The sequence below is a fragment of the Actinia tenebrosa genome, unplaced genomic scaffold, assembly GCF_029948245.1.
Source record: "Actinia tenebrosa isolate PJP-AT-01 unplaced genomic scaffold, QUT_ActTen_1.0 PGA_scaffold11__36_contigs__length_13525064, whole genome shotgun sequence".
NCBI lineage: Eukaryota > Metazoa > Cnidaria > Anthozoa > Actiniaria > Actiniidae > Actinia > Actinia tenebrosa.
Window position 1 is genome coordinate 6,040,104 of NW_028292571.1, and position 22,175 is coordinate 6,062,278.

The following is a 22,175-nucleotide window of genomic DNA, read 5'->3' on the forward strand; positions in this document are numbered from 1 at the left end:
TATCTTAGCTGAAGAAGACAAATACGAGAAACTAAAGTCGGACATAAGGAATAAAAAAACCATCGTGAAAGATCTTTCCGAGGAATCTCGCAAAAAGATCTATCAAGAAGCGAAAGAAGAGCTTCAAAGAAAGCTTGCTCAGTAAACATCTGCTTCGAAAAGAGCGTGACGGGATTCTATTTACATATCGAACGTCAGTCTAGAAAATATGCAAATTAGAGTGTAAGACATAAATATAATAATTTTCACATAGATAAGCGTCCAGATGTGTCTGGCGTTCGCTTGTGATCGTGGACTTTGGGGCTGGGGAGGCCTAAAGTCCCGAGTTCGAGCCTCGCTGTAGATGCATTTGGACCGGTTGCTGTGAGTGAAAAAAAAGCCTCCCCCACTCACAGCAACCGTGGGGGAGGGGTAGAAAGTGCGATTCAACCCCGCGATGGGGGGTTTCGCGATTGGAAAAGTTGGAAAAGTCAGGGGGTGTCTCGGGACGCTGTCCGGAGTTCACCCTCTGGTGGGTCGTAAGAAAGATATATGTGTATGTACTAGAGGGCCTCTGGCGCGGGATGAAATAAGCCCCGTAAGCCCAAAATGCAAAAAACCCCACTGGGGATAGCTTGGTGTTCTGCGCGATGCATTCCCCAGTGGGGTTTCTGGCAAAATAAACGCCAGTTTTGCATTTTTATTTTCTCGGAATCCATCCTAACAGGGGGTGGTTGGGGTCTATTTTGTAAAATATTTCGTAAATTACGTCAGGGTAATAAGGAATATCCTTATTCAGCTGACAAAACATCCACTCGGCTTTTGCCATATCAGAAACCTCGGGAATAGACTTACCGGTAATTTCAGACAAAAGATAGGGAATAGCTTTGTAATATTTTCCTAGTTTTAATTTTTTCAATGTCTTTCGTAGGCTTTGTGGGGTTGGCTCTTTTAAGTGGTCTATGATTTCCTCCCATACTTCATCGTCTAGATATACCGGTTGATAACCTTGGATATGACTCATCCAGTCCCTAAAGTATTTTATTCTCTTGTATGGGGTCTTCTTACGACCTCCATTGGCGTAATATTGCTCTTTGGTAGCATTTGGTACGGCATTACGAATATTCTTACCACACTCGTAACACTGTGCTGACGTGTCGTCTTCTATTTGCATTTTCTTACCACAACAAATATACTTATTTGGTGGTGGGGTAACAAACTTGGGTTTCAAGCACTTTACACAGAAATCATAAGCAAACTCTTTACATTCTTCGCACTCCATATATAGACTAACATATTTTACATAAACTCGGGATGCGGGTAATCGCGGTACGAATCGAGGGGAGTACTTTAGACGGGTAATCCTCCGGTGGTCGTTGCGCTGGAACCCCCATCCCCTATACTACTCACAAGTCAAAATTTGGAACTTCGTCTTCAAAATACATTTTTGGGGGCGTTTTTTTCCTCGAAAGAAACTGTAAATTTTTAATTTTTGAACTTGTACCGGGAAAACACGAAAGTTGTGACGTCACAACTGTGTTTACATATCCTCATGCAAACATGGCTATCAACCAATCACAGCGTGCGTACTATTTAATTTATTTTATAAATAGATTTATTTGTTAAGAAATCGAAATCATAATCTATGTAATTATTAATATACTTAAAAACTGCAATGCAACGATGGCGATGGCGACGTTCACTTAAGGTAATCCAATTCAATTCTTTGCTATTATTTTAGTTTTACTTACAGAAAGCCCTTTAACAGCAACACAAAACGAAGATTTACAAGTAATTTCAATGCTTTCAACTAGCTTTTTGCCGATGCAAGTTCGAATTCGCTTAGTTGCTAAGGCGATGTGCGTAATGACGTCAATTGCGTTGAGGGTGCCTAATGGAATTTTTCCCTAAGTTGGTAGCCAGAAAAGATCCTTCCAGATACCACTACAGATGCCAACAACGACTCTACCTACTAGAATAACAGATCTTCAATATTCATTGTAAAAATATGCCTCGTTTACGCGAACAAGAAAGAGAGAGATTAAGGGGACCTGTAAGTGGATTTCTATGCATTCTATTCGTAGTTTTATGTGTAGCTATAGCATTAATTCTGAACGATACGACAGCCAAGACTAGAGAAAATAATGTCAAGTTGGAGAAGGAAGCGTATGAGGACAGGAAACCACTCGAGAAAACAAGTAAGGAAAAGATAAATATTTTAATGCTATGCCAGTTTTAAAAAGATGAACTTGTAGTTAAATTCTCTATTTATTCATATTTTTAAGAAATATGTACGACGAGCTCCACGAATTAGTCATTTGAATTAATGGGCATTGCATATTAATATATTAAAGGCTGCTTCGTTATGAACCCCGCCATGTTGTGTGTTTAAGTCATGGTGTCAGAACTAAAAGATAGAAAATAAGACACATAAAGCACCTGAAACCGCCTCAAGCTCAGAGATCGAGCGAAGAAAAAGATAGATCTGAGTGCTGGAGAAAATGGAAGGGTTCGTGGGACCTGTACAATAAAGTCGCTAGTTGACTTGAAGAAAAGACTGAGAAAATACTAGTCGCTACTAAGATTCAGTTGTTGAAAGTTTATAGCTTATTTTGAGCCATTGTGTTCCAACAATTTCAATAGTCATTTATCGAGAGAAATCAAAAGGACGGAGAGTCTGTTGATGAATACTGCAGTGCTCTCGAAGCGCTTTTGCAAAAAATCTGATCTCGGTGACGAAGAAGAGTCCTGCCTGACGAAAAAATTGGTGTTAGGCCTCAGAGATATAAAACTCAAAGGGCGATTGATGAGATCGTTTTGCTTAAGGTGGAACCGAACTAATTCAGAGCGAATTTTGGACAATTTTATTTTCGCTCGCTTCGCAAAACTACTGCGTAAATTTAACTGGATTTTTCAAATATTATCCTAGATTCTAATAGTGCATTTTATTTAAAAGGCAAAAGAAAACAATGGAATTAGTATCAAATTCTATGTATTATGCTTACTATATTTAAAATTTTCACAGGTCTGCAGGGGCGGCGGAAGCGGGGGGCCCGGGGGGGAAAAGGCCCCCCCCTCCCACTAGATTTTTTGGGGGGGCCTGGCCCCCCCAGAATATAATGCCTCACACACACAAAAAAAAAAACGCATGAGATTTGGTTATGATTACCATTATTTATTATTTTGATATTACATAATTTTCTGTATCTAAAAAATATACGATATATCTAGCGACGACTTGCATCATTTTTGTGTCTCTCAGCACAATTGCAAGTACGTGGTTTAATGCGCGCAAAATGTTACTGATTGAAATATCACACATACACGTTTGTAAACAAGCTAAACAGGGAGGAGGGGGGGGGGGTCATTTCAAGGTACCGTGAAATATTGGAGTGCCCCCCCAAATTTTTTCAGCTTCCGCCGCCCCTGAATAAGGTGGTAACCCCAATTGAAATTCGACCCCTTACATAGTTCAGGAAAACAAGATAAAATATGTGAAGCTTAAAACTTTAGAAAAACTCAAAAATGTATAAAGAACAAATATTACTATCATATTATATAATGCACTACTCTATGGCGGTCGGTAAAAAACTTAAATTTGTTGTGCGTAAAAAGAAGACTTTTGAGTTGTGGAACAGTTATAGCATATTTAAAGGAATGTGGGAGGCTATTCCACAACTTAGCAGTCCTGGGAAAGTAGGGATTTATAGCATAATTCTGATGGTGAAAAAAAATGAGACGGAAATTAGCGGGATCATTCCTGCAATGGCCAAACATTAAAAGGGTTTGCAAACTAGAATTTATTAAAAAATTACTAGCATACTATTATATTACTAATCATAATAAAATATTGGGAGCATCTGACTTGTTTGAGGCAAGATACTTGAAAAGCCTTTTTTAAATTTTGTTGAACCCCTGCAATGTACTTTAGCAGCTGCATTGCTAGTAGAAAAAACTATTTGGCCAAATGAGAATACGTATATTTCTTTAAAATCAAAAGTAATAGTTCCTTGGTTATGCAAAGTTTCTTTCTTATCCTTGCAATTGTTTTTATTGATGGTTTCTTTAAATTGATGTAACCTTTTGATTAAAATCCACCATTTCCCTTATGATAGCAGTTTTCAATATTATGCAAACGCATAGGTGCCAGAGCTGCATGTTGAAATTAGTTTTTCTGCTGCTGTCAAGTGAAAATCAATCTTGAAGTCACTACCTTTTACATTGGTGACAGCGAAATATCAAACTGCAAAGGATACTCAAAACTACTGAGAGTAAGCTTTGATATATTGAAAATTGCAGTGCTGTATAATGAAACAATTCCACTAATTAAAACTTCTCTATTTTTATTTCTTAGTGAAACCAAATGAAGAAACATGAGAAGCATAAAATTCATATTCAAATTTATTCAAGCAACGACTCAGCTGTCATAACAGTTGATGGGACAAAGGTATGGCTTGTGAAATGAGTTGCTATTTGTGATACATTTATATGATACCATGATCACAGACTGCAAAAGCATGATTGAGAAACTAGACATTTCTGCTATACTGTAACTAAAAAATAAAATAAATGAATAAATTTTGGTATTAAGACGTGGCTTTCCACAGACAGCAGTGGCTTTTCATCCACTGAAATTCCAATGGAGTAAAAACCCACAAAACACAGGATAGCTAGAACCAATGAGCAACTCTACTCACACACGACACAGAGCCCGGCAGTAAATAAATACCCAATATATAGTTCCTTTGTCAAATATTATCAATAATCATGAAAATAGACATAAACTTCTACAGGCATTTTAAATCTTATTTGAAACCTAATTACAAAGTAATTTGATTTCATAAGAACTCAGATAGAATTGCCTTAACGTACTTTAAGGCAATTTAATATATAATATAGCTTGACAGGAGTGACTGAATTTATTTTCCATTGGTGTTTTGATTATAAACTAATAGGTTTTAGAAGCAACTGACCCAGAAAAGGGGCGTGGCATAAGTGCAGTGGTCTTAAACCAAGCCACCGGTGCAGTGATGGCCAACAGAACATTTGATACCTGCTTTTGGAAAGATGACTCTGATGAAATGGTGTTCTTTCTCAATAATGTATCAGATGGACGAATCATTTGCTTTACAGTGAAGGTAAATATACTCCTTGTTTGTTATAGAGGGTTTGCCTTAACATTATCAAAGCCATGGTGGGATGGTACAATTGCTTGGCTTCACTATAATGCATGATTTCCTGTCTCATTGGGCGGTCTGAATAGTCATCATCTGTATTGTAATTAATAATCTTAAATAATAATAAAAATAAAAATAATATAATTATCAATATCCCGGATCTTCTTCTGAATCTCAAATGAATCCTCAAATGAATCCTATCATAATTCATTTTTGGCTTTCAGGATGAAGGTTCAATGTCTTTAAAAACTAATGCCAGAAATTTAATGAGTACTCTTGGAAGTGAGAACTTTAGCCGCTTTGGCTGGCGTGACACTTGGGGTTTTGTTGTTCAGAAGAAAGGAAAAAGATATGCAGAAGGCTTTCAAAAGTCAAAATCGCGTGACACCTGGGCTGAGCCTGTTTCTTTTGAGGTGGCAGTACCGTTGCAGTTGGTGGAAGAGAGTGAGTGTCATTGGGAAGATACAGAGGGCAATAGAAGACGGAAAGACTTTTGTAGTAAATATGAAGGATATGGAAGTATATGCAGCTGTAAGTATCTATTAGAGTTAATTAGGGAAACGCAGTAATTTTAAAAATGCAAATTTGGTTAATTTCAACAATCATTCGCCTTTGGTTTGCAAAAAAATGTAGACGTTTTTAGCTTGGGTATAATGATTTTCTATTTCAGACCAATTGTCATTCCCTAGAGAACCATTTCTTTGTTTAAACAGTTGTGCATGAGAAGACACACTTTTACACTGTATACCTCAAACAAACAATAATATTTTGATGGGAATGACGTGTGGTCTGAATTCATCGGAAAACACGCATATCCTGAGCTATCTAAAAAAAATAGCTAAAAGTTCGGTGCAAATTAAATGATCTACCCAAACGTTAAATAAGTACAACATACTCGGCAGTAGTTTACAATGCTCGGGTCTGTGCATCTGACACACCATGATGCTTATGTATGTAAACATTTTACTATCATTCGCCAAAGGCGAAGTAAATATCGGGGAGTATTTACCGAGGCTCGAGTCTTCAAATGGTGAGGCAAATATGCCAAGATATTCACTGAGCCTGAGGCAAATAATTGTTTTAGAATTCTTAATACAAGTGAATTTAATAAATAACGACAAAGTTGTAGTTGTAGTTGTTGCTGTTGTTTTTCTTTTTCTTTTTTTTTTTTTTCTTTTCAAATTTTATCTATCTCTGCAAGCATCAAACATGGACAAACGAGCGTGAGCGTGCTTTTTATAATCACCCAGGGGTGAATATAACAGCATAAGCCGTAAATTGTGAACAATTAGGTGCGCCAGAATGATAATATTAACTTGTGTAAAGATACTAATACTTTTAAGTAATACTTAACATAAAAACTATGGTACATAAAAGATATAAATGAAAAAATATATAAAGACATATGAAAATGTTGTTGACGTGGTTTTTATGTTGTTGTTGTTGTCATTTTTAAAAGACCATTCCAAATGTGGCATATCTTTGATGTTACAAGGCATTATTAATTCCATATGTGCTCTATCCTTAGGTTCAAACCCAGCAGCTATCGACATCAAAGCAGAGTCTCTTCCTAATAACCAACAGCTTGAGCTTCCAGTAGCAGTGATAGCTAGTAACAGACCTCATTACTTGTACAGGATGTTACGGCCAATGTTGTCTGCGGTGGGAGCAAAGCCTGATAAAGTGACTGTATTTATCGATGGTTATTTTGAGGAACCACTGGCTGTGGCAAAACTGTTTGGTGTTAGGGGAATACAGCACACACCAGTCAGCAGTAAAAATGCAAGAATAGCTCAGGTATTACAATCTTTAGTTATGGTATTTCTTTAGTTTGATTTTTTTCACAATATGGCATTTTAGATAGCATTTTCACGTGGTTTGTCATTGCCATTCTATATGCTCTCTCCCTCTCAACCCCTAGTTCCATGCCTAAATCTTGAGCAGCTTTGTCATCATTATGTACTATGCTCTGTGTTGTCCTAAAAACTTGGAGGATACAGTACTTGCAAAGTTTTTTTTTGGTAAGAGGTAAAGTAAACCCAATTTTTGGCTCTAGTGTGAACAGGGCCTAAACTGGCAGTGCTGTTAGCCTCCGTTGCTGATATTTTATGTGGTTATAATATATATATCATAATATATATATTTAGGCACTGCCTAAAAGCGGAGCTCCCGATACGGAAGTCACAGGGAGAACAATTTGAATGAAACTGAAGGGTAAAAATAAGATCGGGGAAAAATCTTCAATTATTTTTTATTCGAAATGATGATAATTTCTCCCATAATAAAAACCATGCAGTGAAATCGAATCGAAATGCACTACATCGTTTTTTGTGTTTTTTTTTTTTTGCACGAGTATAATCTCCCACTTAGGAATTTTGTACATAACTTACCACCACCCCCAGGGGCTAGTTTTGTTCTTGGAGAAATTCTTCGACAAAGTTTTCCAAGGCCTACAGTTTTAGGCTTTGAATCTCTTTTACTTAAAGAAAAACGAAAGCTAACTACAGATAATCCAATACAATATTAAGTTTAGTGAAATTTACCTCGGATGTCTTTCATTGAAATCGAAAATCTGGAGATTTAGGACAAATTAAGTCCAAAAAACAGACTTGAAAACTGGTTAAGGTGAGCAAAAAATGAGGTTTACTTAATTAGGTCTTTTACAGTTTTCCAAAAACAAAGCTTACATTCATTTAAACTTGACAAGAACAACTGAGACAAAATAGAAAATAATGCAAAAGGCAATGCAAAATACAAAATGACTCATTTCTTTGGCAGTAAATTGGCGTTTGTAAATGTTTTTGAATATTTTTTAGCTTTTTAGAGAAAGTCTAGTAGGTCTTTATACAAAAACATCTTTCAACAACACAAATTTAGCTCATTTTTATAATCATACTTGCTCGAACAGCTTAATAAACAGTTGAATATTTGGTAAAAATTCATATTTCATTCAATGATTAAATATATTATCTGTAGAAAGATATAAAATTATTGAATGAAAGTCTTCTTTGTTTTACCGATTGGACCCCGCGATAGGAGGCGAACAAAGCTGTATTTTTTTTGTACGAAAAACATACGATAGCTGGTTAAAAACAACCGAATTGTTAAAGATTTACAAAGCTAAATAAAGCTAGACGAATATTTGTTGTAATATGCTCTTCGTGTTATATTTCCTCCAGCATTGAAATAAATTAAGCTTATTGATAGAAATATAAAAAGTTTTGAGAGAAAGTCTTTGATTTCTCGATTCGTCGAAAAAAATGCTTGTCAAAATAAAAAATATATATATACGATTGTTTGCTAAAAAAACCCACACCTGAATTCTTGGAGAACACTTCTTGATCCATCTTTGACTACATGAAAGTGTTTTTTTAATTGTTTTTGGTCTATAACTTGTCCTAAAGCGATTTTTTCTGTGCATTTGGGAGCCGCATTTGTGAGAAGTTTTGCTTTGAAATGACGTCAGCCAAACCATGAAAAATCAACTCGATGGTTTACCATTTTTTCTTAAGTATGGTGCTCCGCTATAACATTCTGGGAGAGTTACAGAAAATGTCAGCTGCACTGCCAGTGTTGTAATGTGGTGGTATGGATTTATTTTTTAGCATTATAAAGCAAGTCTTACAACAACCTTCAACCTGTATCCCAAAGCAGAGTACATGATCATTCTAGAAGAAGATTTGGACGTGTCTCCAGACTTGTTTAACTATTTCCAACAGCTTATTCCTCTGATGAATGTGGATGACAGTATTTACTGTATATCTGCTTGGAATGATCAGGTAAGATCTCAGTGCTGGAATTATGGCTGCAAAAGTGCTTCCTCTATGCATGTTTGTGGGTTTAAACCACAAACACACCAGTATATGAGTGTAAAGTGGTTTTTGGTTCTTCAGTTTCTCCCCCTAATGGCAGAAAACGATACATCTCACTTCAAATTAAATTGTGAATTAACAGACTCAAATTATCAGTCATGGACTTGTTATCAAAAGAGCTTTTAACTTACAATACCTTCACATTTACTCAAGTATTTTTTCCCTTTGCTTCTTGTTTAGGGTTATGATCACACAGTAGGCGACAAGGCCATGCTATATAGAGTGGAGACCATGCCAGGATTAGGCTGGTTAGTACTGATGTATATATGCACAAAACGAGGCTTTTCTTTACAGATTCAGCATTACAATATCGTGTCTCATGATTCTTGTTAAGTTCTAATCTAATAGGTGGAATCCAGAATGTAAAATATGACCCTGTCCTGTACCTCCCAAAGAAGCCATTAGACCTCAATTTCCAACCCTACACAAATTCTGAGGTTGAAAACCCTTAAACCTCCTCAATAGTATTAAATTGAATTAATTATGCCCAAATTAACTTTGTTTTCTATATATATGTTAAGGAAGACTTTTAGCCTAAATGACAAGTTCACTGCTTCAACATTCCCTCCTTACTTTTGAACCAACTCTCCCCACCCATACATACAGGGGGCCGATATTGGCTCTCGTTATCATATTTAAGTTTTCAAGGTTGTTAAACTGTAGCAAGAACAGCTTGAATCTTATTGATCAACACACAGAAAGGTTCAAGGACAGAAAAACTCTCCTCTTGTTTTTGTCCCCACCCCTACACACACTCGCCCTCTGCACATTTTTTATGTTCCCTCCTCATTGTATGTGTTTCATTGTCCAAGGGTATTGAAGCGTAAACTCTACAAAGATGAGCTTGAACCTCAATGGCCAACGCCAGACAAGTTCTGGGACTGGGACGTGTGGATGCGACTACCTGAGATACGAAAGGGTCGTGAATGTATCATCCCAGACATTTCGCGGACATATCACTTTGGTACCAAGGGATTAAACATGAATCCGCATTTCCAGGAATTGTACTTTAAAAAAAAAGCACTGAACACTGAATCTAATGTCAAATTAAACATAGAAGTTATGAAAAAAGAGAATTACGAGAAAGAGATTGAACGACTTGTTGGGTGAGTATAATGGAGTAAAGTACGCTATTCAAAGCTATTTGCATATATTATATTTTCAATACAATACAATGTTATTTTAAGTTTACCATGTCTTCGGATTGGTCCACGAATTATTTAAATATCTTCCGCATAAATTATCTAAAACTCTTCGCAAGAAATTGGTCAAGAGTACAACCACTCTAATAATCTGAGTTTGTTGATGACTCTGTCTTATCATTAAACGTCGGGTTTCTTTTGCGCGTTTTCTTCTGATAAACCACTACGTCTTTTCGGGGGAAGTATATACGAACCTGCAAGCAGGATGGCGACAAAAGCACCCGAACGATTCGAATACACTACGTGTGGATGTGAATTTTCTTTAAATCCGAAACAAACAATTAATAAGTTGCGGATTCAAAAATATCTGGATACGTGTAGACGAGGCCTAATCGTTTTCGATATTTTGGAGCAATAAATACAGAGTATTTTGAGGATATTCAGTCCGCTTATTCGCTGTCATCATCTCATAAGCCAATTATCGCTTGGCCATTGTATTATAACCGCAGGCATTCGGATCTCAGAGCCGGTTCGTACGAAAGAACTAACGAGTCGATCTGTGAGCTAGCCCGCTCTTATTGTCGTAGTTGTTTAAGGGTTCTATTAAATTAAGGGGTTTCCATTTCCGCTATGCTTGACAAATTCTCGCTTCGCAAGAATAAAACACAACTCGGGAAACAAGAGAGGTCGAAATGGAGCAAGTCTAGTCCTTTCAAAGGTTCATATCCATAAATGCATTGCACACCTCAGCTAAAATGCGCGTGACGTGAAAACTCCAGTGCACCACATTTTAATGCATTTTCACTGAGCAACATATATATTTACCTTTTTTTCAGTATTGCTGAAGTGCTCGACCACTCCAAGAATCCGTGCGCAAACCCAGACTTTTTCCCCCAAACAAAAGGAGAGACTTATGTATTTTATATCAAAATGGATCACCCGACTGACTGGGTAACCTGGAATAGTGTATCAAAATGCCTTCATATCTGGGATGTGGAAGAGGATGTTCGTGGTTTCCACAAGAGCATGTGGAGACTATGGTTTAATAGTAATCATATTCTAATTGTAGGTTCTCCTGCTTCTCCTTATTCCAAGCATAAGCCTTCGAATGTGAATCCTATATATTTACCTATATAATATATATATATATATATATATATATATATATATATATATATACACTCGATTGCAGAAACGTTGTAGTATACATATATACATTTATACAAATAACCTAATGACATGCACATTGCAATTTTACTTTTCTAACCCTCAAAACCAATTGATTTATAATCTGTAGGATGTAAAACACAAGAATAAAATATTTTGACGTTCATTGAATGAAACAAATAATAAATAAAGCGAGTTTTCTGTTTTGCATATCATTAAATATACTGAATAAATTAGGTATTTGTATAAATGTATACTACAACCTATCTGCAAATAAGTGTATATATATACGTATATAAATACACCGAATCCCTAAAACTTTGACAATTTAAGGTTATATATACATATATATGTATCCCCTTTTTCCTATTGTCTCTCCTTGAAAATCCAGGTATGACAATAGAAAAAAAGGGGTTACACATATATGTATATATATCTTTAAAGTGTCAAAGTTTTAGCGATTCGGTGTATATATATATAAGTTGGGATGTTAAGAGAACACTCGAAAAGCTGGAAACCACTCCGATACGCATCGTGGTTTCCTACGCTCCTCTCGTGTTCTCTCAACATCCAGCGTGTTTTGATCAGAGTATTAAACGCGGAAAACTGTTTTTGATCTGTTAAATCAAAAGCATATCAAAAATTATGGGATATCTTCCCCGATTTTTTTTTTTTTTTTTTTTTTTTGAGTTGTCTATCACTAGGGCTTTCACGAAAAAAAATATCAAGAAAGATATCCCGCCGTGTCTGATATACTTTCGATATACTTGTATGTATATTTGAAATGGCCATAATTTTTGCAAATGGCTGTATACATATACATACATATATATATATATTTGTAATTGTCGTGTCAGAATTACCGCGCAAGATTAGCTCATAGCCTTTGATTGACGGCGAAAATATAATCAAGGGAAAATATTTAATAGATAATTAAGTCGTTATATTTAATAGTTGTTAAGTCGTTCACTAACAAGCTGGCTTGGCATAACCATCCGCTGGCGAACGGTCGTTCATTAAGGTTCATATATTTTAGGTAACGAAGAAACTACTCTTTTACAAAACCATACCAAATAACGCTAAATAACGCTAACTACACCTCTTAGAAGTAGCTAGCTTATGTTTTTCCGCGCATTCAAGAAAAGAATATATGCGTGGCTATTCTTTTCGCACTTCTTGATGGTTATCTTGGTTCTACCAAATTTTAGGTCAAGAACCGCTTCAGTCTTCTCTCTCTTCATGTTAAAAACATACTGTTTATACCATTATTCAGAAATAACTAGATTTTCCTTTTTATGATATTTAGTGGGTTAAGGATTATAAAACTATTTAATATTCTTGTTCTATATACTGTAGACCCCTGGCATGCAGACTACCTGCATGAGTCCAGTCATATAGCTTGGTCAAGCTAAGCGAGTACTGCTCAGTGTACACCTGATTATAATTGTAGTTTTATCTTCTTTTCGTGACATTCGAGGGCGAATGTTCTCGAAGGGGAGAATAATATGTAGAAGGGAAAAATATAATCAAGGGAAAATATTAGGGGAAAACATTCTTGAAATAGAAACTTATTTGCTAAACCTTCTTTTTATAACAAATTTAAGTGAAACTTCCTTATTTTAATGACTTGTCAATAGACAACCTATCATTGACCAATAGTCAGTCAAATATAATGACTTGTTCATTAACCTGAGGGTCAAGGATGTTTGTTTATTGACAAGGCCTTCCAGTTTTAATTAGGAAGTACTTTTTGTAGTAAGCAACAGCTGCAGTACTTTTCCAGTAAAAACGTGTTTTCATCATGTACAACTTTGTACATGCGTACTAAAAAAGAGCAGGGCTGTTTATTGCATAAACAATCACTTCCCAAGCCTTCTTCTGATCTCTTGTTCAGAATTATCTTATTTGTGACTTGAAAATATTCTTATTATAATCTGTTCTCTATTACTTAAGCTAGCGAGCTCCATCGACCGATTTTCAGGGTCAGCTCTTAGAACTGAGTGCTCGTACATCACCTGTCTCAAGCGCTTACATCATACGTGGCCTAACTGGTTCAATCTAGTTTGACCTAGTACAAACCGCTTATGTGACGTAGTACTAGTACTAAATACGAGCTCTCTCAGGGTTAGTAGTTAGTTGCAGTTATTCTTCAGTTGTAGCAATCAATCGCAGTTGTAGTAGTCAATCGCAGTGAGTTGCAGTTGCAGTTATCCTACAGTCAGTCACAGCTAGTCAAGTCAGCATACTCTACGCTGTACAAGACAACCAAATAAAGCTATCGTGCTAAAGAGCGTCTGGTCCAGAGGAAATCTTTGTGTCCGTAGGGAAAGTATCACTCCCTCACTTCCCGACGTGACATAGCACTTTTTAACTCGTGGATACGCAAAGCGTAGAAACGAGTTCTTGTGAGGGGTCTATGCCGTGCCTGGGGGGGAGGGGGGACTCTGGGAAAAAAGTACCGGGGATGCTCGTCGGAAATGTTCAAAAAGACCCCTAAAAGATACCGAAAGTCTTTAAAAAAGGGCGTGGCTGAATAATTTTTAACCCCTAAGAGATACCACAACAAATGATATTGAATTTCATATACAAAGCGCCTAGGATAAGCCAGTATCGATGCGCGCTTCTCTCCTTTTCCGACACCCTAAGAGATACCAGAAAATAATGATTTTCAAAAATTCGCATTTAACACCCTAAAAGATAACAAATCGCGAATTTTTACCCCTAAGAGATACGACGAGCATCCCCGGTACTTTTTATCGGAGTCTTTTTAATTTTTTAATTTCAAGACTCGTAGGAGAGTCAGATTTCAAGCTCTGGAGGAATTTATTCTCATAGAGAAAGGTCAAAGTCACGGCAGTATTCAGCAAAAAACTTCTTATTAAATCGATCGAGCGAAGTTTTATTAGAACAGTTATATTTACCAAGTAACTTCTTTAAAGTGCCTATGACCTTTATAGGATTATGATCAATTTTGATTTTCTGTGTGCTGGGGATGAATAAACAAAAATTTTTTTTTCGATTGACTAAATATTCTCGGAGATATAACGCCCTAAAGTACGCAGTTTTGCCACGCCCCATCGATTTGGACGGGATAAAGGGGAACTGGGACCGAGCAGAGTCTCGCTGAGTGTGACGTCACAACAAGAACGAATGTTTTGATAAGCAAAGATTCTTTCTAGTTCTTCGGTCAGAATATGAGAAAATGCCGACTAGATGTGTTGTTGCTGGGTGCTCAAACACCCCAGATTTTACGAAAGGTATATACTTGCATAAGATACCATTTTATAACGACAATCGCCCAGAAGCAAAGTCCAGGAGGAAGCAATGGATTGATTTTGTGAAGAGAAAGCGAGCAAATTTCAACCCCTCGGCTACCTCCTTCATATGTTCTACACACTTCCTACCAGAGGATTATAATCAGAGATTTGATTTTGTCTCGAAAAATCGTCCTCAGTTAGTTAAAGATGAGGTTGGGTTTGTTGCCAGCAACCATGAAGAGTAAACCAAACTGTCGGATTGTAATCGCCGAAAGGTAAGTGTCGCTGGTCAAATCTCCAGGAATGTTTACTTGTTCGATAGTTCTAATTCTCTGATTTTATTTTTCAAACTGTTTTTATTATCTATTTTCCAAAGGTTTTAAAAGATGCCATTGCCTCCGTGTCTTCACCGAAAGAAGTTGAGTTGCCGGTGCGAGAAGTAGTCGAACAACAACAATAATTTTAATCTAATACAACATATTGGTGGCTAGTTGTAGGAAAAAACATAACATATATTTTATTTTTGTACTGAAACTGTGTCAGTAAAAGGTATTATTGAGCAAAATATTGACTAGTTTTTTTATTATTGCATGCATCTTTCGTAATACCTACAACATAGAATGATGATAATAAAGCCAAACTTATTAACCCAAGTTTACAAAACACTTCAACTTTGAGGTTACGTTTGTTTGTTGTTTTTTTTTTTTTTGGAGGATGGGTGTTAATTCAGTAAGTCCTATTTTTAAGTAACTATAAAACTGGGGCCAGCTATAAACAATGAAAGAAACTAGCATGGAACTATTTGACAGGATAAAACCCAGGTGTCATAAACTTCTTCATCAGAATATTCCTGTTCGCCGGGATATCCATGAACGGCTTCGTCTAATTCTTCGTCCTCGAGGTCGTAAATACTCTCATTCTCGTCGCTTGAATCAAAGTATTCATCAGCATTATCAATGGATTCCATCTCACAGCCTTTCTTTGACTACTGGTTAATTTCAAAGATACAAACAGGCAAATAAAGCGAGCAAAACAGGTAAAAACACTGGAAAGAACAACCAAGCTCTACTTTGTTTTACTTATTGGAAGCCGAGTCGTTCTTGTTGTGACGTCATTCGACGCCAACTAGGTACCAGACCTCGCAATCCCGTCCAAATCGATGGGGCGTGGCAAAACTGCGTACTTTAGGGCGTTATATCTCCGAGAATATTTAGTCAATCGAAAAAAAAAATTTTTGTTTATTCATCCCCAACACACAGAAAATCAAAATTGATCATAATCCTATAAAGGTCATAGGCACTTTAAGAAAACAATCAATGATGGATGTATATCGTAAAAAAAAAAAAATAGCAAAAGACGAAATAAAGAACAATTCCATTGAAGTCTTGAAGAAATTTCGGCCAGTTTTGTCATCCAAATATTCCGTTCTGAATAAAAAGTAGATTGAACGCTGGAAATCAATTTTTGCTAAGCTCTATTTTTTTCTTGTTCTGTATTGTAAAACCAATAAAATACGTAAAAAATATATCTAACTATTCGCAAAATGCCATTTCATGCATGATTTGCCACCAATCAGTTCTTTGTACTATTGGAGGGAGGCCGAGGTTGGAGCTTCAGATAGGAGAGTCATCAGTCAAAAATTAAAAGATTTGTGGAGAGTCCATAGCTTTTTAATTTGACAAAAGCAGTTACCTTGTTGAAATAATAGGGTCATTAATTTCTTGCTGAGTGAAAGTGGCAGGGCTACAATCATTTTTTAAACGTTTTCTTCGAATCCTTTAACCCCTAAGCAACAAACAATTGGAAACCTCAGAATTCCAATTAGGTCCGTTGGTAATAACTCGCCCTATGGGTCCTATAGCGTGCTCGTGGAAACGACAAAGGAATTTACATAAGATTTAAAAAAAGGAGGATGGAAAATAATTGCATGTAAGTATTAGACTGAAGGCAATTATTTCGTGAAATATAGTACTTCACTCTATAGGGAGGAGGTGTGAGAATTCGAATTGCGTGCATTCGGCTGCTAAAAGGGGGAGGTGCCAAGCCAATGATTCTTATGCAACATCATATTGATGGGTTGCAAGCATTCCCTAGAGAGTCAAAAGACAATAACATGGCACTTCAGGACATAAGAGGCAATGTCTGTAAATCATCAAACATAATCAAAAATCGGTGGCCACGTTAAAAAAATTGGATTTTGTTTATATTTGGTCCAAAGATGTGGAATACCACCCAAATATATAAACGTACTGATGTTCATTTTGAATAATCTTATCTTTATTTTGAGAAAATCGTAAAAACCGATTTTGGCCGTCGGTGCCCTCCGTTCAACCTAAAGCCGAGGTGAAAATGGTAGGTCTGGGAAAGGCGCTCGCGTATAAAAATGAAGCAAACTAGAAAAGTTCTAGCTGTTTTTGGAATATGGTAAAGGAAATATTAATGATAATTTTAAGCTAAAATATAAATAGGGAAACGCGTTCTAATAAATGAAAAGGAACTTTTTACAAACTACATTTTTCGGGTTCTAAAATATTTAAAATTCACCCTTAGTTGGCAAAGCTCATTTTCATGTGCACCGGGTGTTCGGATTTATCTGAAATTCCAGCCATAATACCTTCGAATGTTAAGCTAAATCATATGTAAAATTCAGCTTGGGTTATTCAATGGGTGCTTTATACGAAACTCTCGAATTCAGATAAATTTGGGTTGTTTGGAAGCTTATTCCGATCAGAATTAAAAACAACTAAGATATACAAATATAAGTAAAAAAAACTATCATTATTAATATTAAAGTTGCCGCAGAAAAAAAGTAAGGAAAACGAAAAGGTTTTTGATGGAGAAATCCATGTTTTGCTAGTTTTATATAAGTAATAGTCTTTGATTGTCTGCACGCCAAGTTATTAGCTTCGTCAGTGGGAGATTTTATATAATGTAAAGTGTATCCAGAAAACCACAGAAAAGACACTTTGTTTTGTTTTTGTTTTAGTTCTCATTTACTTCAACTTATTGTACTTAGCAAAAGAATCAAAAAAGAAGGGAAAAAAAGAAGGATAGAAATAGATATGTTCACTTATGTAGTTATTCTATTCATATTAGTTATGTTTCAAATTTTTCAAGCTGTTTATGCCGAAATTAAATAAGGCGTTCACTAGTACTATTTTAGGAGATATTCACAGTCGTTTTTGTCCCATATCGACTCTACATAGCCTTTTTAACAAAACAGCTATAGCTCTGCGTGTGTTAGGAAATCAATTCTCGTTTAAGAAAATAACATGAAATATTCAGTCATACTCTCTTGTATTCTCTCATAGAGAGTGTGTTCAACGGCACGCTTTAAAAATGTTATGACCGATATTACTTTTTTCTTATACAAAAATAAGTGATGATAATGAAAAGAACGACTAGTAGTAAGACATTTTACTCACCATTTGCTTGATCATAATAATTTTAATCGCAAACCATAAATGCTGGTATATATTTTAGCTTTAACCAGGAGTTTTAACACGACATGGTTTCTTTAACAAAGCAGTATAAGACAGTTAATTGATCAGACTAAATCAAGTAAACGGATAAAGAGACCGAAAGAACGAGAAAACACTTATATACCGAAGCAAACTAGTGCAAACTTGACGAGGACTGACTAGGAAAACTAAGTTCAGGACGGTGATCTTATACTACTAATCTGAATGTTAAATGAGACGGGGAAAAATCTGATAAGTCAGGAAACAATGAGAAAACAATGAAACAAAGAGACTAAAGAAATGAATTTAACCAATGATATTGAATCACATAACTAAACAAATATTCTCGTGCCTACAAAATTATCTACAGAAATGTTAACTTAAATTATTGAAAGAAAGTCTTCTTTAAATGAATCCTAGGAAAATTATTTCTCCATCTTTGACTAAATGCAAGAGAATATTTTCTTGCTACATGTAAACATTCTTGCTACTGTCATATGTTGCTGGCGTGATTTCTGCTCTTAAAATCCCGCGGGTATCCCTCAATGTAGATATGCGCAGTGTGCGCGGTAGGTGACGAGACAACGCCTTTAATTATGACTCCAGTTTTATTCCGGTTTTTCGAATCGACGTCATACGCGGCCAGTTTAGGACGGCATTTAGTAAAGTTATTTGACGTCGCGAAGGAATACAGTAATTATGAGTGATACAATTAAACCCAAAATATATCCAAAAACATTTGCAAAACAAATTAATGGCAAAAACAAAAATGAATATTTTCTATTTATATATCTGTCTTTTGTATTTTTTTGTTATTCTATTATTTTTTGAACTGATTGTTAGCCTATATTTCAAAAACTTTTGCTGTTTGTTTGGTTTATACACGCCCAAAAACCTACTACTATAGTCTTACTTAGCTGATTTTACTTCTTGCTTCGCTTGCTTTTGTTGCTCCACTCGTCGATAAATTTGGAAATTGAGCTCTATTCCACACCTATGTACTTGCGTTTGTTTTCTTTCTTTCTTTTAACAGGCAAGTATACAAAAGAATGAACAATTCCGTAAGAAATTATTTGACAATTCTTTTGTTAAGTTCCTCCAACATGGCCGCCGTGAAAACCATCAATATACAATTTCACATTGCATAACTAAAGATGGGATTATATTTACTTGCATTTGTATTTTGAAGCAAAACAAAACCGTTTTTTAGCACGTATTCACTGTATACCTTGAGTTCTGGATATAGGATACTGTTCAGTACAGTTTTAAATCCTGTTTTATGAAGACTATATTCTTTATTATGAGATCTTTATCGACCAATAAGCCAACATAGAAGTACCTTACTCGTATGCGTAAGAGATCTGGGATTCTAAAAATTGTAAATTTCAAAAGATGTTAAAAGGTGCTTAAAAAAAACGAACAAGGTCTGTACTACGGATCTATGCCAGGGCATGGATAACTCACAGATGTACATGCTGATATATCACTTTGATAAAGACCTTGGGGAAGGCTCTGCTGGATGGCAAATAAACTTGGGATTGCTTCGTAACTTGAAATTTAAAATATTTTATGAGGGGAAAAAAGTATTTTTGAAAACGTTTTGGATATAACATTAGTGAATCCAGTAAATGTTATTCAAATAACTGTAACAGTCACGTGATTATGTCCTGCAAATGGCCTCAGAAATATGTTAACAAGGATATAAAATAAATGAATACAAAAAATTCTCCACAAAAAAAAATAGTCATTTAGATCAAAAATAAATTACAAGCCTCCAAGCTGATATTGTAAATGAATTATTTTCCGGTTTTATTTTCGTTTCTTTTCTCATTGTTAAGTTATGATATTAAGAGAGAATTCTTTTCGTATTCAAGCAGTGAACTATTTTCTTGAAGAAACACTGTTGTACCAGGCTAAAATCTTGTTATTTAGAAAGTTTGACTTGTTTGGAAGTGAAGATGATCGATGAAAGTGGAATCAAAGCGTTTTAACCCAAAGCAAAATTTTTATTCGAGAATGAGGCTTAGGGCCTTCATTTGCTTATTTCCCGAATATTTTCTATAAAAAAGCCTGACAAAGCAACATGATAACGCAAATGCAACAAAACATCTTTATACAGTTGAAAATACCGCTTCAAACAGGCATTTTATCATAGTACATCAGTTTTTAGCTGTTTTAAAAAAGGTTTTGAGTGTTAACCCAAAATGAAAATTGGGATTGCAAAACTCATACGAAAGTCATCTAGTTTTTAGCGATTTTTGCCATTATTGCTCATTATTGGAAAAAAAATTCCTCTTAATCATTGATAAGGAATAATGCTAAACGAAAAGAAAGAAAGGAAAGAAAGAAAGAACAGAGAAAGAAACACCATCAAACATGGACAAGCTGACTTTTTTACAATGCACTATAACCAACATACGTTTCATACATTTTGCGCTATTAATTCTCACAGATATATTTACCCTCGTTCCAGAGGCGCTTAGTGATTTAGTGGCGGGGAGAAGGGCGAAGAAAGAGAAGGAGAGAAGAGGGAGAGAGAAAGCGCGCTTTCTCCCATCCCTCCCCTTCCTCCCTCCCTCCCTCCTCCCTCCCTCCCCCACCACCACCTCTCCCTCTCTCGTTATGCAGCAACTAATCGTCTCTGGAACCAGGGTAAGAGATATTCGCTATTTAATGATTTTACTTTTCACTGCGGATCCTGTGATGACGTCACCATTTTGTAATTTCTATATTGATTATCTCAAAAACGAAAAGAGATATCACAGAAAAGTAAATGCCATTCTTATTCATTTTTATAAGAGGTTTCAAATCACAAAGGCATCCTGTAGGATAGTGCTAGGCACTTTCAAATATTAATTATGTTTACAACATTTGTGACTGATAATTTCAGAATATGACTAGTTTTAGTTAGAAACTTTACCGTGCCACCAAAAATATTCATTATGTTTTGCACTAAAAACCAGGCAAGCAGATGTGAAGTAAAAGGCCATTGTTATTAAAGCCAGATTCCCAGTTCGTTTCTTATCATTATCATCACTTTAACAGTAACATATGCCATAGAATTTAATGAGTAGAGAACATCCTGCGAGCACGGCCAAACTAATTACTTGAATTCGATTGAAATAAATCGACCTTCCGCGAATTTCCCTCAGTGTCCGGGAAACAAAAGCTCCAGCTCGATGTTAAACTTGACGAGTTACATATTTGATTTTGTCACTCAAATGAATTCTGAAAAGATGTAACAGTATTACTGCCATAACTCTCTATTATTAGTGGCTATAAGTTGGCTTGCCTCTTTAGATAGCGTTACCTATTTTGGGAACAAATACCAAACCGAATCAACCTAATTGCAAGAACGTTGTGATATAAAAATGACTATACAACAAAATAACGAAAAGGAATTATTCAAAGAAAAATCTATTTTGATAGTAAAGCCCCCTAGATTGCTGAGGATATTATAACCGATTCTGGAATATACCATCAACGTAATCTCAAAAATGTCAGTCTACCTTCAAAACAACGAATAAATTACATCCGTTTTGTCTTATCCCTATTTGTTATTTAATTTCTTATAATACGACGTTTACCTCTTAATTATAGTGAACACCTATTCATTGTCGGTAAATAAAAAGGCCCAGGCTTGAAATACCAAACAATTCAATATGCTGCGGTCAAAAAAAGCTATCTATTATCTGTCTCTTTTTCACGATATATTTTTCATTATATAAGACCTCCCAAGACTAACGGCGTTCTAGAAATTGGCGTGCGTACAATCAAAATGAACAGTCGCGTTTCTGTTACAGCTGAAAATGGACTTTTTAATGAAAAAGTCTTTGGCTATTTTGGTTTAGTTCTGTTTTAATTGCATATCTTGGTTATGATTTTGTTACTGTTATATATGCTAACAGATGCTTGATGAGAGCAGCCAAAGCCCCTAGTTTTTCATGATATGGGTGTTTTGGGGAAAGTTTTCGAAGACTAGATCTAACTTTTTCTCTAAAAAGGATTATTTTTCAGATCAAATCCTCGTAAGTATTCATTCATTATCCTATAAAACCTGAATTGAAGATTACGTTAAATATTACTCAATATCCCATTTAGTGTTCGTTGTGGGTTCTAG

General features: G+C 35.7%; 1 protein-coding gene across 1 annotated transcript; it reads left to right on the top strand.

The window, feature by feature from the left end:
• The first annotated feature begins 1,935 nt into the window (after positions 1 to 1,935).
• LOC116295940 (protein O-linked-mannose beta-1,2-N-acetylglucosaminyltransferase 1-like) lies at positions 1,936 to 11,307 on the top strand. Its single transcript, XM_031703898.2, has 9 exons — positions 1,936 to 2,177; positions 4,334 to 4,426; positions 4,935 to 5,117; positions 5,381 to 5,687; positions 6,685 to 6,953; positions 8,762 to 8,935; positions 9,209 to 9,276; positions 9,841 to 10,134; positions 11,007 to 11,307. Exons 2-9 carry the CDS (start codon positions 4,343 to 4,345, stop codon positions 11,305 to 11,307), a joined length of 1,680 nt encoding a protein of 559 aa, XP_031559758.2. The 5' UTR covers positions 1,936 to 2,177; positions 4,334 to 4,342.
• The last annotated feature ends 10,868 nt before the right edge of the window (positions 11,308 to 22,175 follow it).

Coding starts and splice junctions, on each gene's coding strand:
- LOC116295940 (XM_031703898.2), top strand. CDS start 4,343: ATGAAGAAACATGAGAAGCATAAAATTCATATTCAAATTTATTCAAGC. Junction 5,688..6,684: donor ATATGGAAGTATATGCAGCT/GTAAGTATCTAT, acceptor CTCTATCCTTAG/GTTCAAACCCAGCAGCTATC. Junction 10,135..11,006: donor GAGATTGAACGACTTGTTGG/GTGAGTATAATG, acceptor CCTTTTTTTCAG/TATTGCTGAAGTGCTCGACC.